Raw genomic sequence first — 23479 nt, 5'->3', positions numbered from 1 at the left:
ACACGAAATAAATGAAACTGTTGCAGGCTTGGTTTGACTGACCCTGGACGGTAGTGGAAATGCAAGCTACTGTCCACGCCCTACAGCCCCGGGTTGAGCAGAACTCAACATTTACACAAGTTACAAGTACCGAAGTAAAATCTAGAGACACCCGCAAAGTTCTCGTAATTTGAGCCGCGCCATGAGAAAACCAACATAGTGCGTTTGCGACCAGCATTGATCCAGACCGCGCAGTCTGGTCAGGATCCATGCTGTTCGCTTTCAAAGCCTATTGCAATTAGAGAAACCATTAGCGAACAGTATGGATCCTGACCAGACTGGCTCTAAACATTTCTGATTTTCTTTTGTTTTCTCAGATAGAGCTAATCTATTAGAACATTTTAACAAGACACAACTTTAACTTTGTTATGTTAATTAAAGCATGGTCGCCAAATGATATGTAGTGATAGTGATTGAAAGTAAGGCTCATAGTTTATAAGGACAGAGTTCGATATAGAGAGAATCAAACATCTAGTTTCTAGTGTAGCGCAAATCATTTTGTACGCCTTTTATGATGAATATAACCTTGAATAGTAGCATACTGATAAACATTATCTTGCATATATTAATAATGTACTGATAACAGCCAGGTCGCACTTACGTTTGTTACGTATCATATAACAAGTATATAATTAAATACCCTGTGTAAAATGGAGAAGGTTTATGACTATGTTGTTGTCGGTTGCGGTGGAATAGGAAGCGCAGCTTTATACTGGCTCTCTAAACGTGCTGGATCAGGTTGGTTAACATTCTTGTTTGTAAATATACCGCAAATACTAGTTTATAACCCGAGCATATTTTTGAATATTTTATTTATAGCACGGACAACAATTTTCAGTGATAATAAATAAATGACATTATTGTTTAAGATTTTGATTCAGCTATAAGTCTATCTATCAAAGTTTTTGCGATCATTCGAATTTGTTTTTCAACTGATATATATTAAAAATGGTTTAACCAGATGTGAAGTCACTTCCCTGCGAAGTCAGAGACACATTAGTAGCTAATAATTCATTCCATTTAAATTAGCACTTGGTTATAAATATTTCAGGTGTACTTGGATTAGAACAATTTGAACTCGGTCACGACAATGGAGGTTCCCAAGACCACTCCAGAATCATGTAACTTTTCTAAGTGTTTGAAAACATTCTTTCTCAGCCTCTTTTTCAGTAGTTCACGCCTCACAGTCATTTAAAGATTAGAATATACTTCAAGGAAAAAGTGTGCATTAAGAGTTATTGCGTATGACCTAAATAAATATTTGTATGCAGCTTAAATTCTAACTTTCCAATCTTAAATGACGTTTTAGCCACCGAACATTCATTCAGGCTTACTGTTTTAATTGAAACTTCTTTTCATCCTTTTATATGCCTCTTACGTGCGGCGGTGACTATACACAATTGAGCTAACCTTCTAACAATTTACTTACAGACGTATGGCTTATCATGATGACATATACACTAAGCTGACACCTGAAATTTACAAAACGTATGTGTTTATTTGTAGCAATTTATCATAGATAGTGCTTCATGGTGCCTTTCATACTGAATTTAGAACAAAATCATACCTGAGGCTCTGCTGAGCATTTTATCAATCATATTCTCAGTGAGAATGAGACTCAGTTTAATACATTAAGTGTGGAAAGACACAATAGCATATTTTCAATCAAATACTACCTTTTCCAACTGAAACATAAAAAGGTCTTTTTCCTATACATATTATAGATCACGTCAATTCAACCAACATCTTTACTTAAAACGACGTCTACTCATTGTGTTTTAATACTAGTAATATATCAAAACTGTGTAATGTTTTTTTATTATGTCAAACATGTGATAGAAAAGTTATTAAATATTGCTAATAGACAAGTTAGACTTGGCAATTGCAAGAATAAAGATACGACAACTGGACTGTTAGTGTTATGGCGATAGCATGCACAGCATAACTATCATCATATAGAGCAAGGACTCTGCAAAACATTTCAGTGGTGGCTTCCGTTATCAGTACTTTGTCAGTACTAAACGTTGTCTTGAACATTTAATATTATCACAAGGATCATGTCCATTTTCGGTCGCGTTGCTATGTGAACTAGTTGTTTTCTTGTTTATGCAGGTTTGCTGTGGTAGAGGAGGAATCAGGAATACAGCTGGTCTATAGGACAGGAGGGTTGCTGTTAGCCAAGAAAGGAGAGACCGAAAACCTCGCCAGAAAATATGCCGACGCCATGGCAACGCATAATATACCGTTAGTATATCTAAAACTTTCATTTAGGAAAAACATATGAAGAAACGGTTTACGGATTATAAAATCTTTATTATAAAAGGGCTTTGTCCTGCCTCCCTTGAAGTGAATTTTCATTTTTGAATTTTATACGTCATGGATCATCGCTCCTCAACATTTACATAGCAAATTGTTCAGAACAGATCTAGATATTGCGATATATGAAAATATTACATTTATCTTACATTTTCACTCATGGCTACGCAAAGTAATGTGAAAATATTGCACCTAGTGTTCACTCGTGAAAGATATTTCAAGCCTACACGGAAACAAACTAAAATCCTCTATACCTTTAAACTGCGGCTGCTTATTGTCTATACCTTTAAACTGCGGCTGCTCTTTGTCTATACCTTTACACTGCGGCTGCTCATTGTCTATACCGAAGACAATACTAAGCTTGTTTTCAAAATTACCTTCTGTAAGAAGTTCACTTTAGCTGTTTTAAACATGCTTTTCTAGGTAGTCTTGGTAACCAAAGATGATAAACTTATATAAACTTTAAACATGACGGCATTTTGTTATTTTGGCAGGACTTCTTTCACTTTCAGTTTTAAAAGTTTGCAATATTTTAACTAGGCATGAATTGCCTCATATGTTGAATACACAATTATTTTTAACCTAATGAAAACCTAAATTAAATCTTGAGGAAGTGCTATGTTTTACAGGAATATCTTTTTTAGAGGACAATGTAGATATGTATATCAAACCAAACAAATATCAGAAGATAGTCTTGCCTACTTCTTACAATTGAATGCATATACTATAATCCGTTACGGTGTGGGGCTGAAACCACAGTGACTACAATACATGAACGTTAGTCTAAATTGCAATGCGCCCATGTATTGACTTCATCTAAGGATACAAGGGGAGTGGGGGGAGGGTTTTGTTATGTTTGCAAAATACGCATGAAATTACTTTGCAGCTGTAAAGTATAAAACAAAGATCATAAACAGCACAGAGTTTGTTTCTTTCCTGAGTCAGCATTTGTTTGTACAGGTGTGAATGGTTAAGTGGAAGCCAGCTGCGGGACCGTTACCCACAATTCACCACCGACGACAACTATGTTGCTGTATATCAGAAAGATGGCGGGCTTGTAGATGCCGCAATGACCAATGCCGTGCATATTCAACTTGCACGTGGAAATGGGGCTTCAGTTGTCGAGAACTGTGCCGTTTTGAGACTGACAAGAAACAAAACTGGCAATGTCGCTGTAAGTATTTGTGCATAGGGTAATTACGAAGTAACAATAACCGTCAAAATTTAGATACCCTTGCTAACATTTATTCACGCTATCTCATCGGCCACCGTGCTACAATCTATTTCTGTTTCACTGCAATTTTGTCATTGACTTTACCTAGTGGAATTCAAACCAACACCTTAACTGATTGACATAGGTACTGTTAAACCTGGAATACAGCATATCCTAAAACTTAAAAGAAATGGACCGTATACGAGAAAGGCTTCGTATATTTCCCATCATAGTATTAGATATTTGCCTTTTGGGACAGTGTCTTATTGAAGACACACAAAACCCCTCTCCAGATTTAGAATACTCAAAATAGTTAGAACTCTATTGGGTAAGGTAACTGCATGAACCGCTTGGCGGTCAGATTGCATGCAAAAGGTATGTTGCAATTTTTTTCTCACTTTTTCACTACTCGTCGATTCAATACAAGTCTATACCATTCTTTTTCAGATTCATACATCTAAAGGTGAATTCGTCTGTAAGAAAGTCGTAGTAACGTCAGGTGCTTGGATAAATCATGTGGTAGGATCTATCGGCGTCCATATCCCTATATACGTTACACAAGAGCAAGTGACGTACCTGGCAACATCGCATATGAAGGAATATGTAAAGGAAAAGCAAGTAGAATGTTCCAACTTCATTTATGAATAATGTCATTATTTGTTAATTATAGCAATTTCTTAGGTTTAGCCAAGACGTTCACACATCGTTTAGCGTCTTGTCGATCACATTTGCGTATTTCAGCGTTGCGGCAATGCCGAAATCGATGGCAGAAATATTCAAACAACGGCGATAACTTTATCACTTTTAAGCGAAACGTGTTTGTGTGAGCACTCATTTTTTTATTTAGATCATCATAGGCGTAGGAGCTGGGGAGTGAGTGCGGGAGGGATGTGGGAGGTTCCCCTTCCAATATCGAGAGAGAGGGAACGGGAGTGCATCCTTTGGCTCCTTACTTTTTACCTAACACTGATTTTTCTCATAATAAAAAATGTCAATTTAAAAGACCATTTAGATGTACTGATAAGAATTTGATTTGATGTTTATTGTCAGTTAGGGGAAAAACTTTTTTCTTCGGTCGACCAAAATTAACTGGCAAAATATGGGAAGGTTTAGCTGACAGGCCCCTATTATCCCCACCTCAACTCCCCTACCTCACTGATCATTTCCTATCCGATGGTAATGGTGTCGACTCAAAATTTTATAAAGATTTTGATACAGACAGCAAAATCAATAAGAATGAAAAATCCGCGCTGAATCATATTTACACGGAATTATTAGGTCGCCCGATGCCCATGTACGTGTAAACTCTGTCATTAACGAGAATCAACAACAAAAAGCTACCTATATATGTAACGGAGGTACTGTTAGAGTCATGACGTTGACATCACGTTTGCATTATATGAAAGCACAATATACTTTTAAGGTTAAATGAAACAAGTTTGCCGTCACCCTCGTAGTTAAACTTGAAATATGGAAGCAATGTAAAATAAACAATTTCTGACTTTCTCTTGCATATGCAACTTGAAAACATACAAGGTTAATATTAATTGCGGTTCAGTAGTTTCCGTTTGGATATAAGATACATGAGCGTGTTTAACATGCATGCATGCTTAGATGTCTTATCTTATATTCAAATATGAAAAGTATTGTTTATTTTATTAGATATTACAACACTGACCTGGTGTTGACATATTATTAGCGCCCTATAGGAGGTTAGAAAGAGGGCAATCATATCTGACCTGATATGTTATTCAACATACATTTAAGGATCAAAATGGTATAACAGAACGATGAAACACTTTATTCTACTCTCTGATTCGATTATTATGCAATTTCACGTTGACGTACACCTGACTCAGAATAAGTAAGTTATAATTTGTTATAGTCAAGAACGTTCAGGTAATTATTTATTTGAATATAATGTATTATTCTATATCTATTTTATTTATCCAATCGTGAACGTTTATTTGCAACACGTGACCGTACAATATATTACCTTATTGGACGCTCGTGCGTACAAAACATTACCAACTTTTAGTAACATCTCTAAACCGATAAAGCGGAGCAGATCTACCCATCATAAAAATCAATAAAACCAATAATCCAATATCATCGCTACCGGACGGATTCGTTGATTTCCGTACTAGTTGTTGTTGTTGTCGTAACACGGGGGCATAAATCGATAATTAACAGCTTTGGTCATTATCTGATGCATTTACAGGCGGGCGGTTTTCTATATGATATACCTGAATGAAGTTTTAATAATTATTAAAGTGAAAATCATTATATAATACTTTATTAATTGTCAAATGAAAGTAATATTTAAGAATATGAATATGTTATCTGAAATATTTAGAAATCGTTACATTTTATACATCAAACATAGATTTACTTTCTTTTTAATACATGAAACATCATGCTAACATATCTATTTACAGAAAAGAAATATTTACGCACAAGAAACTGTCTGTAAATAAAATAAATATTCATGAATATGATATGTTATCTAAAATATTTAGAAAGCGTATATACTTCCTCTATACGCGCTTTCTTTCACATATTATGAACATTAGAGTATGAGCTTTTGTTTCTAAAATATTTTCAAAATTCTAAATCACTAACGTTTTTCGATTTTTATCGTAAAAGGTAGTAAAACAGCAAATTCTCATGTATTTCCGTAACATAAAGTTTGTCAGTAATTAAGTAATATAGCTTTTTTTTCAAGATATCTAAAAAGTATTTTTGTTGTCGAACGATTTGGAGACCAGTCGCTTTAAAGAAAAAGAAGTATACAAATAAGACTTATACTTTTAAAAGGAAATACTTAACCCTTACCATGCTGGACACGATTTGTTCTTCCTTTGCGATCGGTGTAGATCATGATCAGTCTGCACGGATGTGCAGACTGATCATCATCTGCACTGTCTGCCATTCAGCCCCGTAACTTTTTGATAGCACCCTTTTCATAGTTTCTGTCCAAATTGAAAGATTGACAAGTTTATTATTGTAATTTAGCATGGTAAGGATTAAGCTTCTTATATCGTGCCTAAAAAGAAATATCATATTTGAGTGACTTGATAGGTACTGCTGACAAATACTACTACCATAGTATACTTTAACTATAAATATATTTGTTACAGGAAAAAATCAACATTAAATAACAGTAACTTAATCAATATCTCAATTTTAGAATAGCAGACTTACTAAATTTTAATTTTAGAATAAATAAGTTTTTTCGTGAAAATTTGGGCCAAGATCTTACTCAGTAAATATTTACGGAACAACTCTATTAACGACGTGAATTCTAAATTTGTACTGTCATACGATTCATGAAATAAGTGTAAAAATCGTAAAAACAAAGTTCCTGAAAGAAAGGGAAAATACTATATAAAGACAGAAGAAAGTGAAATAAATATATTAAAACGCAAAAACCATAAAACCATAAAAATACCTATCACTTGTAGTAGTGGGGTAACATATTTTTTATGACCCGGCTTGAAACAACACTGAACGGATACTGTTTACCCCTAGGCAATATTGTAATACACAATAAAAGTCAAAGGGTAATTTTAAGATATTTGTTACAATTAAATTATTTTATGCTTGATGTGATTGTGTGCAATCTTGGGACTAAAACAAATAATAGATATCACAATTTTTTAAACGAATGATTTAAGAATGTACCAAAACCATGCATTAATTTAAGAATACAGAATAATATATACAAAGGAGATTCGGAAAGAAGCAGAATTATCAGTTCATCAAGGCTATCTTTCAAATTAAAGTTTGGTCATATTATGAATAATAGAAAATGATTTTTTTTGTTTCAAAATTATAAAAAAAATCCCATACGAAGAAAAAAAGATGACCGCGTTGGAGATCGGACCCGGACCGCCGCGGCAATAAAAAAAGTCACCAGCGGCAAGAAATAATATAGGTAATATAGGTATCTGGAAATTAATTATCGCTATATTTCTTAAGAATGCTTTGAAACTCAATTACTGACAGACTATATTTTACGGAAACACGTGAGAATTAGTTGCTTTAAGTATCTTTTTTTGCGATGAAATTAAAAGCATTTGTATATTTTATAAATGCGATTTGAACACTTAATCCTCCATAGCGTTATTTTAAACGACAGCAGATCTAGGTTTCGGCGTTTCTGAGTTCAAAAATTTATTTGTTTTAATTTGTCTTATTACAATCTCAGTTTATTTTTGGCAATGTGAAGTTGCCTACAATTTATAGGCTTTGAGCTATAACAACTTGAACCGATAAAGTCAGGCTAGCAGACGACAATATTTTCCGTAACAGCTTCCGAGTACTTCCGGATAACGGCGGAAAAAGCCGGATTTTTAAAGAAATGTTCACTGTACACACTAAAATGCAAAAAGGACCAAACAAACCATTATCAAATTTAAAACAAATTACACATAACGAAAATTGAATAATTTTTCTACATTTTTAGGAGTATCGAATTTTTGATTATTTGCGGAAAATATCTCATTTTATCTGTTATATTTGAAAAAGTCAATTTTTTTAACCCGTTTCCTACAGAGTCTATATGAACTGAGGTGGGTCTATTTAAAGTAAAAAAGGACCAACCAAATATTAAAATATTTTTCAAAATAAATATTCATAATATCCGGAATAAATTAAACTTTAATTTGTGGGGTATCGAATTTTTTATTTCCAAATAGAACTTTTTCTATTTAAGTTTAAGTGATTTTTTCCTTCTTTGTTTATATAGGCAAATTTATCGATTTTCCGATAGATCGATGTTACTAAAAGTTGGTAATGAAAAAACTGTATTTTTTTCCATATTTAGACGGTTCAACATTCCCATGTTAAACATACGATAAAGCCCGAAACGCGTGGAAATGTTCCGAATGTACATCGAGTGAAGTAGGCGCTCCACGTACAGAGTTTGATTATGCGTCTGTATAGATCTGATATATGTTTGCACTCATACTAAGCTGGAGGCAGAAATACAATATTCAGTGAATCATTTTTAATTTAAACTAAAATAAAATAGATATAGAATAAAAAGGTTATTTAACATTCTACTGTACAATATTAAATAACCTTATATAGTACTTTATTCTTTATCGGAAACGTGGCGTATTTGGTACAGTCGGCACGTTTTTGCAAGTGATGATGTATGTTCAAATCATGGATAGGAATTTTTAAACTGAGTCTCTTAGATAACCTCAAAATGTTTAACTACTTCTCTGACGAAGTTATCCAAAACAAGTTAGGTGTGTCACTGTTCCTTGTTAATTGGCCTTAAATTCTGTTGCAAACAATACAGTTTGAGTTTTCAGAAACCCAAGGGTATAGTCTCAACAGAATCCATAGAACGTTTTGCTTATTTCTAAACTAACAGAATGTGCATCATATTAACAAAAGATAAAAGGTAAGGGTAGATTTCTCGGAAGCACAGAGCACCACAAACACAGCCACAGAAGATATAAAGTTACAACGTAACCGTAAACAAGAAATGACAACCGACATCCAAAATCCAAACGTTCTACTTTAGTGGTAGGCACTGCTCGTTATTATCGCGACACGAATGTCTTTTTGCTTTTGTAGTCTAATATAATGATACACATTGACATTTTTGTTTAATAAAAATCGTAGTACCATGTAAAGTTACTGTCAAATCATGTATCTTGTATGACGTCTTGATGTATATAAATAATTAAACGTGACCGAACGAGTTGGACCATTATAACTGATTGTTATTGTAATAAAGACGTTTTATACCGACATTCATGTAGGGCAACAAAACTCTAATTTTCAAAACAAACCGCTTGATTCATACAAATTACATTACGTTCCTGTGTGTAAAAGATTTTGTCGCATTTATACTTAGATGTAGTGTTAACACGTTCGCAATTATCAACAACGTGGCAAAAATCTTAACGAATATTGTATAAAACTCTCAGAAATATTATAGTCTTGGGATTTTGACCGAATTGATATCAGTCCGTCCATTAAATTTGTGATTAATACAATGCATTTTTTTTCTTCAGATTTCCAATATTTTTTTATCATTCTTCCTCGCATGATATTTACGGTATGCCTATCCATGGCAACAGTGGCTTTAAGATCGGTGTGGATGCCGGTGGACCTTTTGTCACTCCCGATACAAGGAGCTTTACGCCAGACCCAGTAAGGGAGAACCAATGCATAGATTTTCTCCGTCAAGTATTGCCGACGGTAAGACACACCTTATTTCTGTGATACTTAAGCAGGTATGAATACAGTGAAACACCTCTAAACCTAACAGCTTCCGGGCCCGAGTAAAATTTCGGTTTGGAAGGAGTAAGGTTTATAATGCCGTCATAAATAATTAAACAACTATCAAGCAACATTATTCATTTTTAATCCTTGTGGGGTTTTTTTGTTACTGTATGAAACAACGTCATTAATGTTTTATGGGCATATGCTTCAAACTGGGTATACTCTTGTAGTCATGACGACATGCAATAATTCTGATTCCCTTTAAAATTGTTCACTTTTCAGCGGTAAATTTGTGTTTGATAAATAAAGGTTCGGTCTCTGTTTCTGAAATGGAGGGGTTCCGGTTTACAGATATATTTTTTCTAATAGAAAAATGTTCAAATTTCGGGACCGCAAAATTAGTTCAGTGTTTGGAGGGGCGTCCGATACTCAGTGTTCCATTTTACAAATTACTCCTGTGGTTTGTGTTCTCGTGGCTTATTCAGGTTCAAGCTTCAGAATTTTTTCTACTTAAAAGCCATAAAGTCTCTATATATCTATTGGTTTGAAAAGGCTACAGACACATAACCCACTGATCAACTGGCTTCTGACTCATTCGTAAAGAACATTCTGTTTGTTAAAAAAAAAGTATGTAGTAGGAAAATGAAACGGACACTTTTGTTAATATTTGATAGTCGTACTAAAGCTCAAGTCTCTTTTTCAGTCTGTGGGACCGATTCTCTACAGCAAAACGTGTTTATACACAATGCCTCCCGATCGGAACTTTGTTATTGACACCTGTCACAAAACAGGGTTTGATGATGTCATCATATGTAATGGTGCCGGCCACGCTTACAAGTAAGACGTAAAAGTAAATAGTTACATTGAAAGAATAAGTAAAATACCACAGAGGCATAAAATGCAATCGTTTATTAATGAGAGAAAGCAGACAGGCGATAAGACTATTTTTTCTGTATAGTACATTTCAACCTGCCAAGACTGCATGATGTATTTTTGTTTATCGGTTATGATGTTTAAAATCTCTACCGTCCACTACGAGGATTAGAAGAGATATAGCAGCTGTTATGACACATGGTGTAACAATGAGTAAAACGCTATACAGCGACTTCTTTCAGCTTCAGCCATGTCAACTGTCGCCTCTTTGTTTACAAGAATTTGTCAAATAAACGTTTGAGAAACAATAACCACTAGAAAAATATCCGAATTCAATTACGAGTTTCTGCTTTATGTTTTCATACACTTAACACTATAACATTAAAGTGTTTATGTATTTTTTTTAATTTTTATCAGATTTGCTGGTCTCCTTGGCAAGATTCTGAGTGAAATGGCAATAGATGGAAACACTCAGTACGACATATCGCCCTTCACACTGGACAGGGAAGCTCTGAAAGACCCAAACTATACACCAGTTTTCTTCATGGGTACTAGAAATAAACTACCTAGTGGAAAAGAGAAGAACCAAGATAAACCCAAGCAGGCTAAACTTTGAGTATGGAAAAGTTGCAACCAATAACGAAAGAACGTTCAATGTAGTCAGTCTGGTAATCAAATTGACCAGAAGGTCAAGACAACAATTAAAGCAACTTAAAGCAAATTATAATTGCAATTCACGTTTGGATTTACAGTGAGCGGTCTAACAGGGATCCATTTAGGAAATATCAAATTCAAATTTCGTTACATATTCGGATAAAATTATATAGATAAAATTATATAGAGAGTCTTTCAGCTGTGCAATATATTCGAGTGTTATGTTAATCAGTAACGGCAACTTCTACATGATCTTGCAAGTCCCAAACATAGGATATACACCATTCTGAAGGTCTCTCAAGAAATGTCTGTATTCGTACTGTTATGAGAATAAAAGTAGAAACGGAACATTTTGAAGTCGTTCTCTTTCAAAATTTTAAAATACTGTTATAATAAAACGTTGCTTACCAATAATGTGGCAGAATCTTCCCATCACTCGAAGTAAGAGAAAACAGGTAATTCTAGACTAAAACGCATCAGGCTTGATAAAAGTATTAATCTTTACCAAAAATACTTTTACGAAGGGTGTAAATTAAATAAGATTTAACTATTATAAGAGAATAATTTAATAACAAATAAAAACATATTTGCTATAAATGAAATGATATTATACTGAAAGTAGTTATATGTAATGAACCTGTTATCAGACAAAAACAGCTCTAGGTATGTAAAGTAATACTAACACTGTCTGTAATGCTTGAAAATTGTAAATATAATTTAGAAATAAATATGTCAAATCCTGATAAAGAAAGACGCTGAAAAGTGTATTTTGCAGCTTCCGTATATGAGTTTGAATTTAACATTCATTTCATATTTATATATTTATGTACAAAATGAGGAGGCTGTAGAATATACAATAACAAACATGCTTCAACTTTTCAAATAGGTACATATTTCTGAAAATAAATATGGAGTACGTTAACATAGTATGTCAAGGGTTTACGGCAAACTCTCTCTCTCTCTCTCTCTCATCTTCATCTTCACCTGTAAGATATTGTCCCTATAATATCAGGCATGCAGCTTATGGAAGCATTTGTCACAAATGTAAAACTAATTGAGCATTACAGCTAATTGAAAATCAATGCTTTAACAAGCATAGACATGTGACGTTTCTCCCGTCGTTGAAATACTCTAATTTTCTCTGTCAGTTTCAAGCATCATCATCATCGTCGTCGTCGTCGTCATCACTCGGAATTTCAGGATCTGTATCAGGATCCCCTTCTTCATATACAACTTTGTCTTTGTAGTCAGGAAAATCAATCTTCAAAGGCTCAGAATCAACTGAAAATATAATCAGAAAGATCCTGTAAAAATGTTTATACGTAATTCCTTGTTCATGATAATTTTACATTTTAATTTGGCAAGCTTATAAAAAAATTATTAGTCACCAACTGGTATTTTATCGGAGGGTACTTATAATTTTCCCACTCTGGGACAGTCTTTCCGGCAGATGATCAGTCACAAAAAGTGAGATTCCTCGACAACTTTAAAAGTACATGATATTTTTTCATTAAACGTAATACTTGGATACATAACAGCAATGAAAAATGCACATATAGACAAGAGTTATGCAAAAAGTGGGACACAATGATAACACAAACAGTACAACATATATATTTTCATGAAACAAGGTATACTCGTATACATAGAAGACCAAATTGTCTCCCTTTGTCCATTCTTTCGATCGTATTCGGTGTCTGAAATGGTTGATTCCGTCATAATTGTACAATTACAAGAACTATTTTTGAGAAACTTCATAGGCAATAATATGGAGCAAAAGAACATCTTTTTTTCATTTTGTTATGTCTAGTCATTCATCTGCCTGTCTGTCCATCCGTCAGTTAAAAAAAGTCAGATCATCGTTATCATTATAAATGCAAGCGATTTATTCACAACCCTAGTGTAAAAATCATTGTTATTCAAAGATCTTTTTTCATTTAGTTTCAGTGTAGAAATGTTGTTCCTGTGGCAGCAAATATGACAAATGCCCTTTCTAGTAGTTGACCATCGTTTTGTTGAAAGAGGTTATGACCCAGTTATTTTGACACACACCGCATGTTTAATGCTAAGCCCATTTACGGTTGGACGCTACGCTTTTTTGTTTGTATAGTAATACAATTTACACGTTCAGCGTTTCACATACCTTGCAACTGCTTTTGGAAGATATTTTTAATCCACTTACAGTGTCAAGTATCTTAAGAAAATGGTGAAGATAACGAGTGAGAAGTTGTGCTGAATTAACTGGTTAAACCCGCCAGCGGTGTTTTACAGTTGGCTGCTCAAGGCTCGTTGTGTTCATTTTATATTCTTTTGTTTTTTTCTTGTTGTCTTAATTTCTTAGTTTGCCTATTACATTTTGTTTACACATCCATCATAAATACAAATATACATACAATGCTATAGGGATACCGCCTTTATGAACGGCTATTTTCGAGGAACGAACCTTTTCTTTGTCCTGGTCTTTGGTTTCTTTAACTTTATGACGCAAGTTCAGAATAGAACAATGGCTTTATCCAAAAAAAGGTATATTATCTTAATTTTAACACTTCGTTTAATCATTGTGGTTATATACCATCTTGAAAAACCTGCATATACAGGTAACAGGTCGCTAGCATATCCAGTTTACTCAGGTACTCGGGTCATAAGGCAAAAGTGAAAAGAAAGCGCTCCTTAATTTCCTGATTTATTCGTTAATTAATGTAAATCAGGTGGACAAATGAAATGTCATTAAACACATATGTTTACATGGTAGCTCGTCGTAATTACTTGACATTACTCATTTTTGCGACATAGCAACCGAATGAAAGTATGGAGCACATACTATAATCCTTTCAAGGACCATATTTTCTTTAGTTATTGATAGTAAACCGTTTCGTCTCAAGTTGACTGCTACGGTGTGGTGATGGTACCTTGGGAGAAGATTTAATGGAAAAAATCTTAATTTACCAATTAACATTAAGTTTGATAAAAAGTGAAAGAAAACTAAAAAAGGCTCTTTTTCCCCCAAAAATTGATCAGCAGACAATACGACCTACACTAGTTTTAATCTCTTTTGTCTTTGAGAATAAACATGCACATTTCTTTGGCTTACAGTAAACATAATTGATATTAGTCATCCGGGTTCCTGTCAGGAAGTTTAGCATTTGAGCAGTTTACAATTAAAAACTCGTTACGCAAATTAAGGGTTAGGGGTTTTAGCTGAACGTACCCCTCCCCGTCGTGAAGACCTTAAAAACAAAAACTTGAATGAAATAATTTTAGACAAACAAGAGAAAAAGTTCAAAAGATCAAATGCTAGACTATTTGTTAAACCATGTAAATGTTTTATGTTCACATTTCATTTTTTTGTTGTAAAAGTGTTTAAAAATGCTTTACTCTTTTGGGGAAATTTTGAGGGATATTAAACTATACCGCCAAAAGACACTGTACATGTACTATCCCTTGAATCAATTTACAAATCTCTGAAATTAAGCTTCCTCAACAAAACTGTTTAAGTGTCAGAAATAAAAAAAGGAAATTTTGGTCAGTAAGACAGATTGAAGGACATGCAATAAAGAATGTGTCTCAATCGCGAACGAAATCGTCCAACTAATAAAATCGAGTCTACCTGGGTTCAGAATTTAACATTCACTTACCTGTAAGGACAAGGCTCCCATCCCTTGTCATGTCCATCATGTCTATATCTGAGGTGTGAGCGGCTATACAGTGGACAAGTTGTCCGCCTGGTCTGTCTAATAACCGCTTTGTGGGCTCAATGAAAGTCTTTGGATAGGCTCTACACTGCTTCAAAAAGTCTCTGGTTACCTAAAAAGAAAGCTGCTCATCTAGTAATGGTGTAATACTAAATTGGTGCCGGGAAATTACGAAATTTTGTTTGCATTCAAAACAAGGCACCAAGTAATATACAGTGAATACAGTCTAATGGATGGCTCTAATGCAGTCTGTACCTCAAAAGACTGAAACGTAATACAGCAAGTGGATTCAGTTTGCTTTTTATCATATTACAAAAAAATAGCAAAAGAACAATTGAACCATCTCGCAATGTTTTGGGCAACACTGTCCAGAGGCACTCCTGTGTTCTCTATAATCATTTTTAACTTCTAGTCTCTTGAAGTAGATATCATAAAACACTGCCTGGATCAGAATGACAACACCTGCCTTGCGAAAATCAAAATATTAAGTATGTTAAAATATTATATGCGATTTGATCTAACGCATACTACCGCATCATATCAGTCTCAGACCCAGAGACTCTACCTACTATGCTTTGCGGATTGGCCAGTAGTACAAGATAACACTGACAATTACCAACTAGAACTACAACTAAAAGTTATTCGTGCCCCAACAAACGATTTTCGTCTCCAGTTACAGTTCTCAAGTTATATATTTTCTATCGGTGCATAAAGCAAAGTTATTGTCTTGAATGATTTAAGATGCGAAAAATGAGGTTAAGACAAAGTTATAGGTCTTACGCTCAACTCTTCCATGCATTGCCCACAATGATTTCATCAATTAACATTAAATTCCCTTCAAAGGATTAACAATTATTGTCTAAAATGTTACAAAATGCAAAACAAAAAATACAAAAAGGGAGATGACTCTAAAATTGTTCAACATGGACTACTGGTTATTGTCCTCACCATGTCATGTATTTGAAATAAAGTTAAATTTCCCTGAGGTTGTGTCAAAGTAACATATTCAAATGTTTCGAGACAGACGGAAATAGAGGCGAACGGACAGATGGACGGGCAAAGTGATTTCTTTTATTGCCCTAAAATTCGGTATGTTGGGGTACAATTACTGTAATTGTCATGAGATACATAATGTAGTACAGGCAATTTTAACAAGTGGCGTTCTTAAATCTTAATTTAAAACTTTAAACTTTGTTTACAATAGAAAAAGAAGTCATTTACACATTTTCAGATATCTGGAGATGTTAGATCTCGTATGAAAGCAAGGAAAATTCATCAAGTTAACATCAAATAACTTAAATAGAGTAGAGAAATAGCCCTGAAGCTATATCAGATACACAAACAATTACATTATTCTCCTCAAGTCTTCCCAGCAGCTGAGGAACGACTTGACCTGGATCAGTGACAAGACCTTTCTGTGACAACAACAGTGATTCATGTATCATCCTGATCAGTTCATTGTCAGGAAAACATTCTCTTGCGGCGGTGAAATCGTCAATAGTTACTCTGTTAAAAATAAAATATCCCTGTAAGATTCGTCGTACTGTCAGCGCACAAAATTGTAGTATCTGTAGAAGATGATACACAATTTTCGTGGCACGCACAGAAGTCGCCATGTCTTCAATCGAGTTTTCGTTTAGTTCATAAATATTTTCAGTTAGTGTCTATGCACATCAATATGTTTTACTATCATTTCAAATATTGAGAATATTTGTTTGCTTTAGTAAATTGTTCTTCCCTTATTTTATGTCTTTTAAATGGCTTTAACCAAATTCAATTAATTTTATAGTTCAATACCCGTGAAAAATATGTTTGATAAATTTCACTTTGAGAATTACCAGATATATTTCAAATTTCCCTGAAAACATGTAATAGAACTACACCTATCAGTCATTCAAAACTTCATAATTAACGAAACTGTGGCAAAATATAATGATAATGCTCAAATTAACATTAAAATTAGACTTAACAGCTCAAAAATTGGAATGAAATTAAACACTCACATCAGCGGCATGGCTTCTAGTTTACACAAAAGAAAGTGAATGTTGGCCAGGCATTGCTGCTCAAGAAGTTTTTGCTGACCAGCTCTGATTCTGTGGTATGGCAGATTGCTAAGGGAGCGAACATTATACTCCTTTTTGCCGAATTTTAACGGTTGCGCAGCAACATGACGATCGTCTTCCCCCTTCTCACCTTTTGATGTTGTATAGGGTTTTGATTTTCCTGAAGTAGAGAAAACAAAATGGCAATTATTCTAGGAATATATATGTTTGTCTTAATTTGATTTATTAAACTGTACTGTAGTTATTTGAAAGATAGAACATGAAACTGTCTACGTTTCTGACCAGTTTATTTTATTGTATGTAAAGTGAAAATTTCAGCGAATTTTCAGCTTAAATTTACTCCAAAGTTTGGATGTGTGTTTGTAATGTTAAAATTTGATTCTGTAATTACTACATGTCCATTCGAGGCCTGAAATCATGCAGAACATCCTTCTTCTGCGTTAGTCACATAATGAATCTGTTAAGTCTCAACGGTACAATTAGAGGTAACATGGCGACTTTGCATGTTGGGGGAAGACCAAGGTGCGTTTCCGAGTATTATTTCAGGCATTGGCGGGCACCTGGGTAGAACCGCCGACCTTTTGTGAGCCAGATTGATGTTTCCTCACATGAAAAAATTCTACAACCTAAGGCGAGGTTTCAAAGTCTAAACGGTGAGGGAAATGTGATTCAAAATCAGTGACCTTAACCACCCAGGCACGGAGGATCCATATTAAAACCGCATCTAAAACAGTAGGAATTCACCTATTTGTTACAGCTTACTTCAAACTAAATACTGATTTATCATTTTAACACTTTATAGACACTGTTATATTATTTGAAAAAAAAATGATGTAATGATGTACATTTACAGGTATTATGCGATTTAAAAATGTGGTTTATGAAGAAAGCGCCTCTTCTTCAGTTATCCATCCTTTTTGTCTTCAAAAGATCGTACTAACTTCATCAAAATTGGCAGTATGAAACCTACCTACCGAGCCAAAGTAGACCGGATACCAAACAGAGGAGACAGTCAGTATTTTCAATTAAATGTTTTTCCAATTCACAGCCCCTCAACCCCTACGTTAACCGCCTCGGTTGTCTAGTGGTAGAGCGCCCGCTTCGAGTGCGGAAGGTCGTGGGTTCGATCCCTGCCCGCGTCATACAAAAGACGTAAAAAAAGGTACTAGTAGCTTCCTCGCTTGGCGCTCAGCATTAAGAGGATAGTACTAGGACTGGTCAGTCCGGTGTCAGTATAATGTGACTGGGTGGGATATCATGTCACGTGTCTACGGCGTGATATTCCAATGAGGCAGCACAATGAAGTTGGGCATTGTACTCACTGCTACAAGTAGACAAAGTCGTTTATATGACTGAAAAATTGTTGAAAAAGACGCTTAACCCGAGCACACACACACACAAACCCTACGTAAAGTGCTACATAATAAATTCAAATGATAAGCCAAATGACATTGATAAAATAACGACAGTACGTACTATTAATAATGTAAAGCAATAATTATTGCACTTGTTGTAAAAATAGTGTTTAATTTATACCATTTGCCCATGTTCCGTTAAAGAAATCCGCCAGATTTCCATGAATTAATTTGTTCTGTTCAAGATTTGAGCAATAACGGGCTTCTGCTGCTTCCGTGAACTGTCGGTGGTACCAATAGAGAACTCGTGTCCCATCAGCCCCTCTCTCCACTAAAATATATAACACTCAGTTACACCAACGACAATAATAAGAGAACATTAATTAACAACGTCGTCTATCTGACACAACACAACATATCACAACAGCGCATTCGGATCGGATTTTCATAACTGTTAAAAAACAAAAAGTGGAAAACCACAGGTCGCCCAACACGAAATAAATGAAACTGTTGCAGGCTTGGTTTGACTGAGCCTGTTAATGGACGGTAGTGGAAATGCAAGCTACTGTCCACGCCCTACAGCCCCGGGTTGAGCAGAACTCAACATTTACACAAGTTACAAGTACCGAAATAAAATCTAGAGACACCCATAAAGTTCTCATAATTTGAGCCGCGCCATGAGAAAACCAACATAGTGCGTTTGCGACCAGCATGGATCCAGACCAGCTTGTGCATCCGCATAAATGAAACCATTAGCGAACAGCATGGATCCTGACCAGACTGCGCGGATGCGCAGGCTGGTCTGGATCCATGCTGGACGCAAACGCACTATGTTGGTTTTCTCATGGTGCGGCTCATTTGCATTAAGCAGAAATAAGATGATATGCATGACCTTTTTTCCTGACTTGCTTTGTTAGTTCACGGTCATTGGAATATATACTGACCCGTGCACCTTATTTTACTGACAACTTTCAAGGGTTATATAAACGCCACGGGAATGGACGAAATTATTTTAAATACAATTGAGATTGTTCAGAAAACAATGAACAGATGCATGTTTTCGGATTTTCATACTGATGTGTACATATTACTCTCAAAGACTAAAGTATTTTATGCATTATACCATCAGATACAAGACAGTGGCATTTATTTTGACCTTCACGATTGCTTTTAAATGTGTTATATTAAACAAATTGAAACACTGTTATTGTTCAAACTCTACCTAACTTGTTAGATACAGTCTTTACGTAACGATATAGTGTCCGCAACATTAATTTTCAAGCAAACTATACATAGAGAAGATATACCTAGATACTGGCTTAAATCATTTCTGATTCTGACCAGCAGTAAGGGAGGCAACCTCCGCATTGGAGGTGTCCAGTACATGTACACATCATTTAATACGTCATCATCACACGACAGTATGTCCTCGAGCTCAGCCTCTGAAGCTCCATTTCTTGCTGTAATAAAAATCAAAGAAATATTTGTGTTTGTTTAAAACTGCAAGGCAATTCCACCTCTATACTTGAGGATTTTTAATTTATCCTTTGCGCTATTATACTTACATGATTATTCCGTTGTGGCCTGTAATACTTCTTTATTATTTGGACGAATTAAGTCTTACAAATACAAACTGACACAAAAGGAAATGACACAGTACGTATTTGTTAACCCTTATCATGCTTAACACGATTGATTCTGTCTTTACGACCAGTGCACATCATGATCAGCCTGCACGGATGCACTGTTCGCCATTCAATCAGTATCTTTTAACAGTTAATGGTACTGTCCAAATTGAAAGATGACCAAGTTCATTATAGAAATTTAGCAGGGTAAGAGTTAAGGTGATAATGTGTATTCACAGACACTTGGGGTCAGGACTCCCCACCCACCCCACTCTCCTCCGCCCCTGGTTAAGTTTAGCGAATATTTTTTTGGAATTTTAATATGTATTGAGCATAGGTGACGATCATAACACAAGTGTCTGTGTGTGTATCTGTATCAGAAAAAAAACACCGCATGGTTAAAAATAAACCTCCCTATAAATGAAACCACAAACAGTTATGTTTACCTCCTGCAAGATTCCAGCTTATTCATTGGTCAAATGGAAAGGAATCACATGGTGACCCCCGATAATTTTGTGAAGGGTCAGTGGATTTTCATTGAAAGTCTGGATAACAGATACTGATGTCGATAAAATGGTGTTTAAAGGGACTAACCCACACACTTGAGGTGAAAAATAATTTTTCTCAAACATCCAAAAAAAAAAGGAGTAATCTGAAAGTGATTAGTGGTACAAACTTATTGACATAAGATTATTGCAAAATCTTCTTACAAACAACTAACAATATTGTGCAGAAGTTCGCAAACCGTTGCAACGCTTTTGAAATAATGCAGAAAATTAACATTCTTCTTGCATTTTACTAATATCTAACTTTTATTTTCACCTACTTTATCATTTTGTTCTATGTACTTTCTATGCCAAGGAAATGAACATGTTGAAAAATTTCGCACAAACTGTGGGCGAGGAGCTTTAATTTAAGCTAAATTTGCTTATATTATTGTCCATTGTCTTTACATTTTTCTTTTTAGAAATCATTAAAGGATAAAATTCAAATAGGACAATTATTTTATGTTACATAAGTGACAGATTAATTCCTGAACTATTGTTTAAAGTGTTCGATAAAACGTTCATGGTCAGTCAAAAACCCAGTAATCAATAATATATACTCAATGTCAAGTATGCCAACGCTCTGGAAACAAGTATTTTCCCGTGTAACTTTTCCAGCTTCTCAAACAAGTGTTCAATACTTGATCGGACAGTTGTCTGTAAAATGGTTTTCTCGACCGAATGAAAAGATGTCCAACTTGTACTCTCCTCAAAGGACAGCTGTAAAACACAGAGACAGATCCTCATATATAATAACGGAACAATCTGTGTTGCAAGTTGCCTGCAGTGTTATTAACATTAACGTATGTAAGCATGGACTTTTGACTCCTAATTCGATGTGTATTAAAATAACAGATATTTAAAATATGTTATAAAAATAATTACCAGTCTGGGTCTGAAAAACAATTATCAATCAAATATGAAACTTCTATATAGATGTCAGTGCACCAATTTGCGTCAGCAGTTGAATGACAGGGTTTCTGAATCCGCTGGTAAAATGGCCACTTAAAAAACATCACAGATACAAAAGGTTTACAGAGACTCAAATAGCATAATTACACATATTTGTTGTACATGAAAACTATATCAAGAAATTCAACGTCTGAAATGTTAGCACTATTTAATAAAACAGTTGTCACCCAAGTTAAGGTACAAAAATTGTAGTTGTAACTATTTATTAAAAACATACATATCTTACGCTTAAACAGAAATCTAATAAAATTCTATGTAGAGGAACTGTACTTAAAATTATACTTAACCAACATCTTATTTCATAAATATAAAACTGATATGATTAGTTATATTTCTACCAGATAACTTTGGCAGCTTGCCTGCAGACTTACAGAAGAAAGCTGTCAAAGCTTTCCATACAGCCATATTGGTAAGACTTCCAATAAACATCCAAGCTAAGTTTTATTAAATTCCACCAAACAATCTCAGAGGAAATGTCATCAGAAGAAATTTCTAGCCGAAGGACGAACGACGGTCGGTTAGAGAACAAAATAGCACTTCTCGAATTCATCGTGAGCTAAAAACGAGACCAGTGCGAGTATCGCGAAATACTATTTATCCTACCTTCATGCGAAATAAAAGAAAAAATCTAGAGGTATAATAAATTTTGCTTTATTAGGTCATTTACGAAGACTTCATTTGTAACCTTTTATATAAAACGACGCCACCTTGTGTTTGAGAACGACTACAAAAACATACTTATGCTACGTTCTTTATAAACGCGCTTTTATTAGATACCGTAACGTCAGGCCGTCACAAAATGTAATGCAATAACCACAAAAAGTCATTATTATAAATAACGGAATCGCTCAAGGAAACGGAAGCTTAATCATCCGCATTTTAGATTTCTGCACTTAAATCAAGGAATATTGCATTTGGAAAGGTATGTTATTGAATCAGATTATTGAGGGAACGGTTATCTATCTTTTTTCTTTCAAGCGGCGTTATACCCTGTAGAAATTTAACGCAGGCCTTACGTTTGCTCGGTGAGAAGAGGTATCCGACTTCGGATCAAACTTCACTGGCAGAAAATTAAAATTATTTAATCATGTTAAGCAGTACACAGAAGTTGGGCACAAAACAAATGTTAGTCTTAGTTTTTCCTCCTTTATTTTCTAGTGTTAGGAAATGTTATTTAAATTCAAATTTCCAAATAGGCTGTGTATATTGGCCACGTAAGTTAGTGGTGTATTAATCTTTAAACTGTTGTTTAAAGCAGACACATATCTAGTTGGTGGGTATGTTAATAAAAATTGATTTTAAACAGGTTCATGTCTTTATACATTTTAATTTATTAGGCTCGTCTACGAGAAATTAGGCTGAAAACATTTTTATATTTTCTTCGACTTGCCTAATGAATTTAGTTTTATAAGACAGTAACCTAACATTCTCTTTATATATCAAAGACAAACGTACAACAGTTTAAAGCATATTCACAGAACTTAAGCATAGCAGAAAACGGCTACTTACTTTAAGGAAAAGTGGAGTTGGACACTGGTCAAAGGCTTTAAGAATCACTTGCATTTGTTTGTCGGTCAGTTTCCGTTTTCGCATTTGTAACCAGTTATCCAGAATTGTTCGAACGTCTGACTTTTCCAGCACTGGCACTTCCACAAAGTTTTGGACATTTGTGATACTAGCCTGAATTTGACGATAGACGGATATAATACAGGCAATATTTACGTAAAATTTCGAAAACAAAATTTCAATATGTTCATGATAGCTAGAAATTTACACAGAGAAAAAATGCATGTTGTCCATAAGAATAAAATTATCAAAATTCAACATTTGTTGAAGTCATTTAAAAAGGTAGATATCATATCTTCTAATAGAGTTCATTATACATG

At 34.6% G+C, this 23479-nt stretch overlaps 2 protein-coding genes across 2 annotated transcripts in view; one reads left to right on the top strand and one right to left on the bottom strand.

Moving 5' to 3' along the window:
- LOC123533439 (NACHT domain- and WD repeat-containing protein 1-like) overlaps nt 1–23479 on the bottom strand; it is an 80568-nt gene that overhangs the window by 26358 nt on the left and 30731 nt on the right. Inside the window, exons 15-21 of the mRNA XM_053520625.1 lie at nt 23103–23273; nt 21182–21341; nt 19759–19911; nt 18633–18782; nt 17037–17256; nt 16383–16539; nt 14977–15145 (exon numbers count right to left, since the gene is read on the bottom strand). Of these exons, the coding sequence (XP_053376600.1) occupies nt 14977–15145; nt 16383–16539; nt 17037–17256; nt 18633–18782; nt 19759–19911; nt 21182–21341; nt 23103–23273 (1180 nt within the window). The remainder of the gene's footprint in view (nt 1–14976; nt 15146–16382; nt 16540–17036; nt 17257–18632; nt 18783–19758; nt 19912–21181; nt 21342–23102; nt 23274–23479) is intronic.
- On the top strand, nt 626–11689 carry LOC128547427 (monomeric sarcosine oxidase-like). Its single transcript, XM_053520232.1, has 9 exons — nt 626–777; nt 1091–1160; nt 1471–1527; nt 2152–2283; nt 3316–3529; nt 4016–4182; nt 9604–9790; nt 10518–10651; nt 11105–11689. The coding sequence occupies exons 1-9, from the start codon at nt 690–692 to the stop codon at nt 11301–11303; spliced, it is 1248 nt and encodes a 415-aa protein (XP_053376207.1). The 5' UTR covers nt 626–689; the 3' UTR covers nt 11304–11689.

The sequence above is a fragment of the Mercenaria mercenaria genome, chromosome 12 (genome assembly GCF_021730395.1).
Source record: "Mercenaria mercenaria strain notata chromosome 12, MADL_Memer_1, whole genome shotgun sequence".
NCBI classification, from domain to species: Eukaryota; Metazoa; Mollusca; class Bivalvia; order Venerida; family Veneridae; genus Mercenaria; species Mercenaria mercenaria.
The sequence above is the reverse complement of the archived record's forward strand: the minus strand, read 5'-3'. Positions and strand labels throughout refer to the sequence as shown.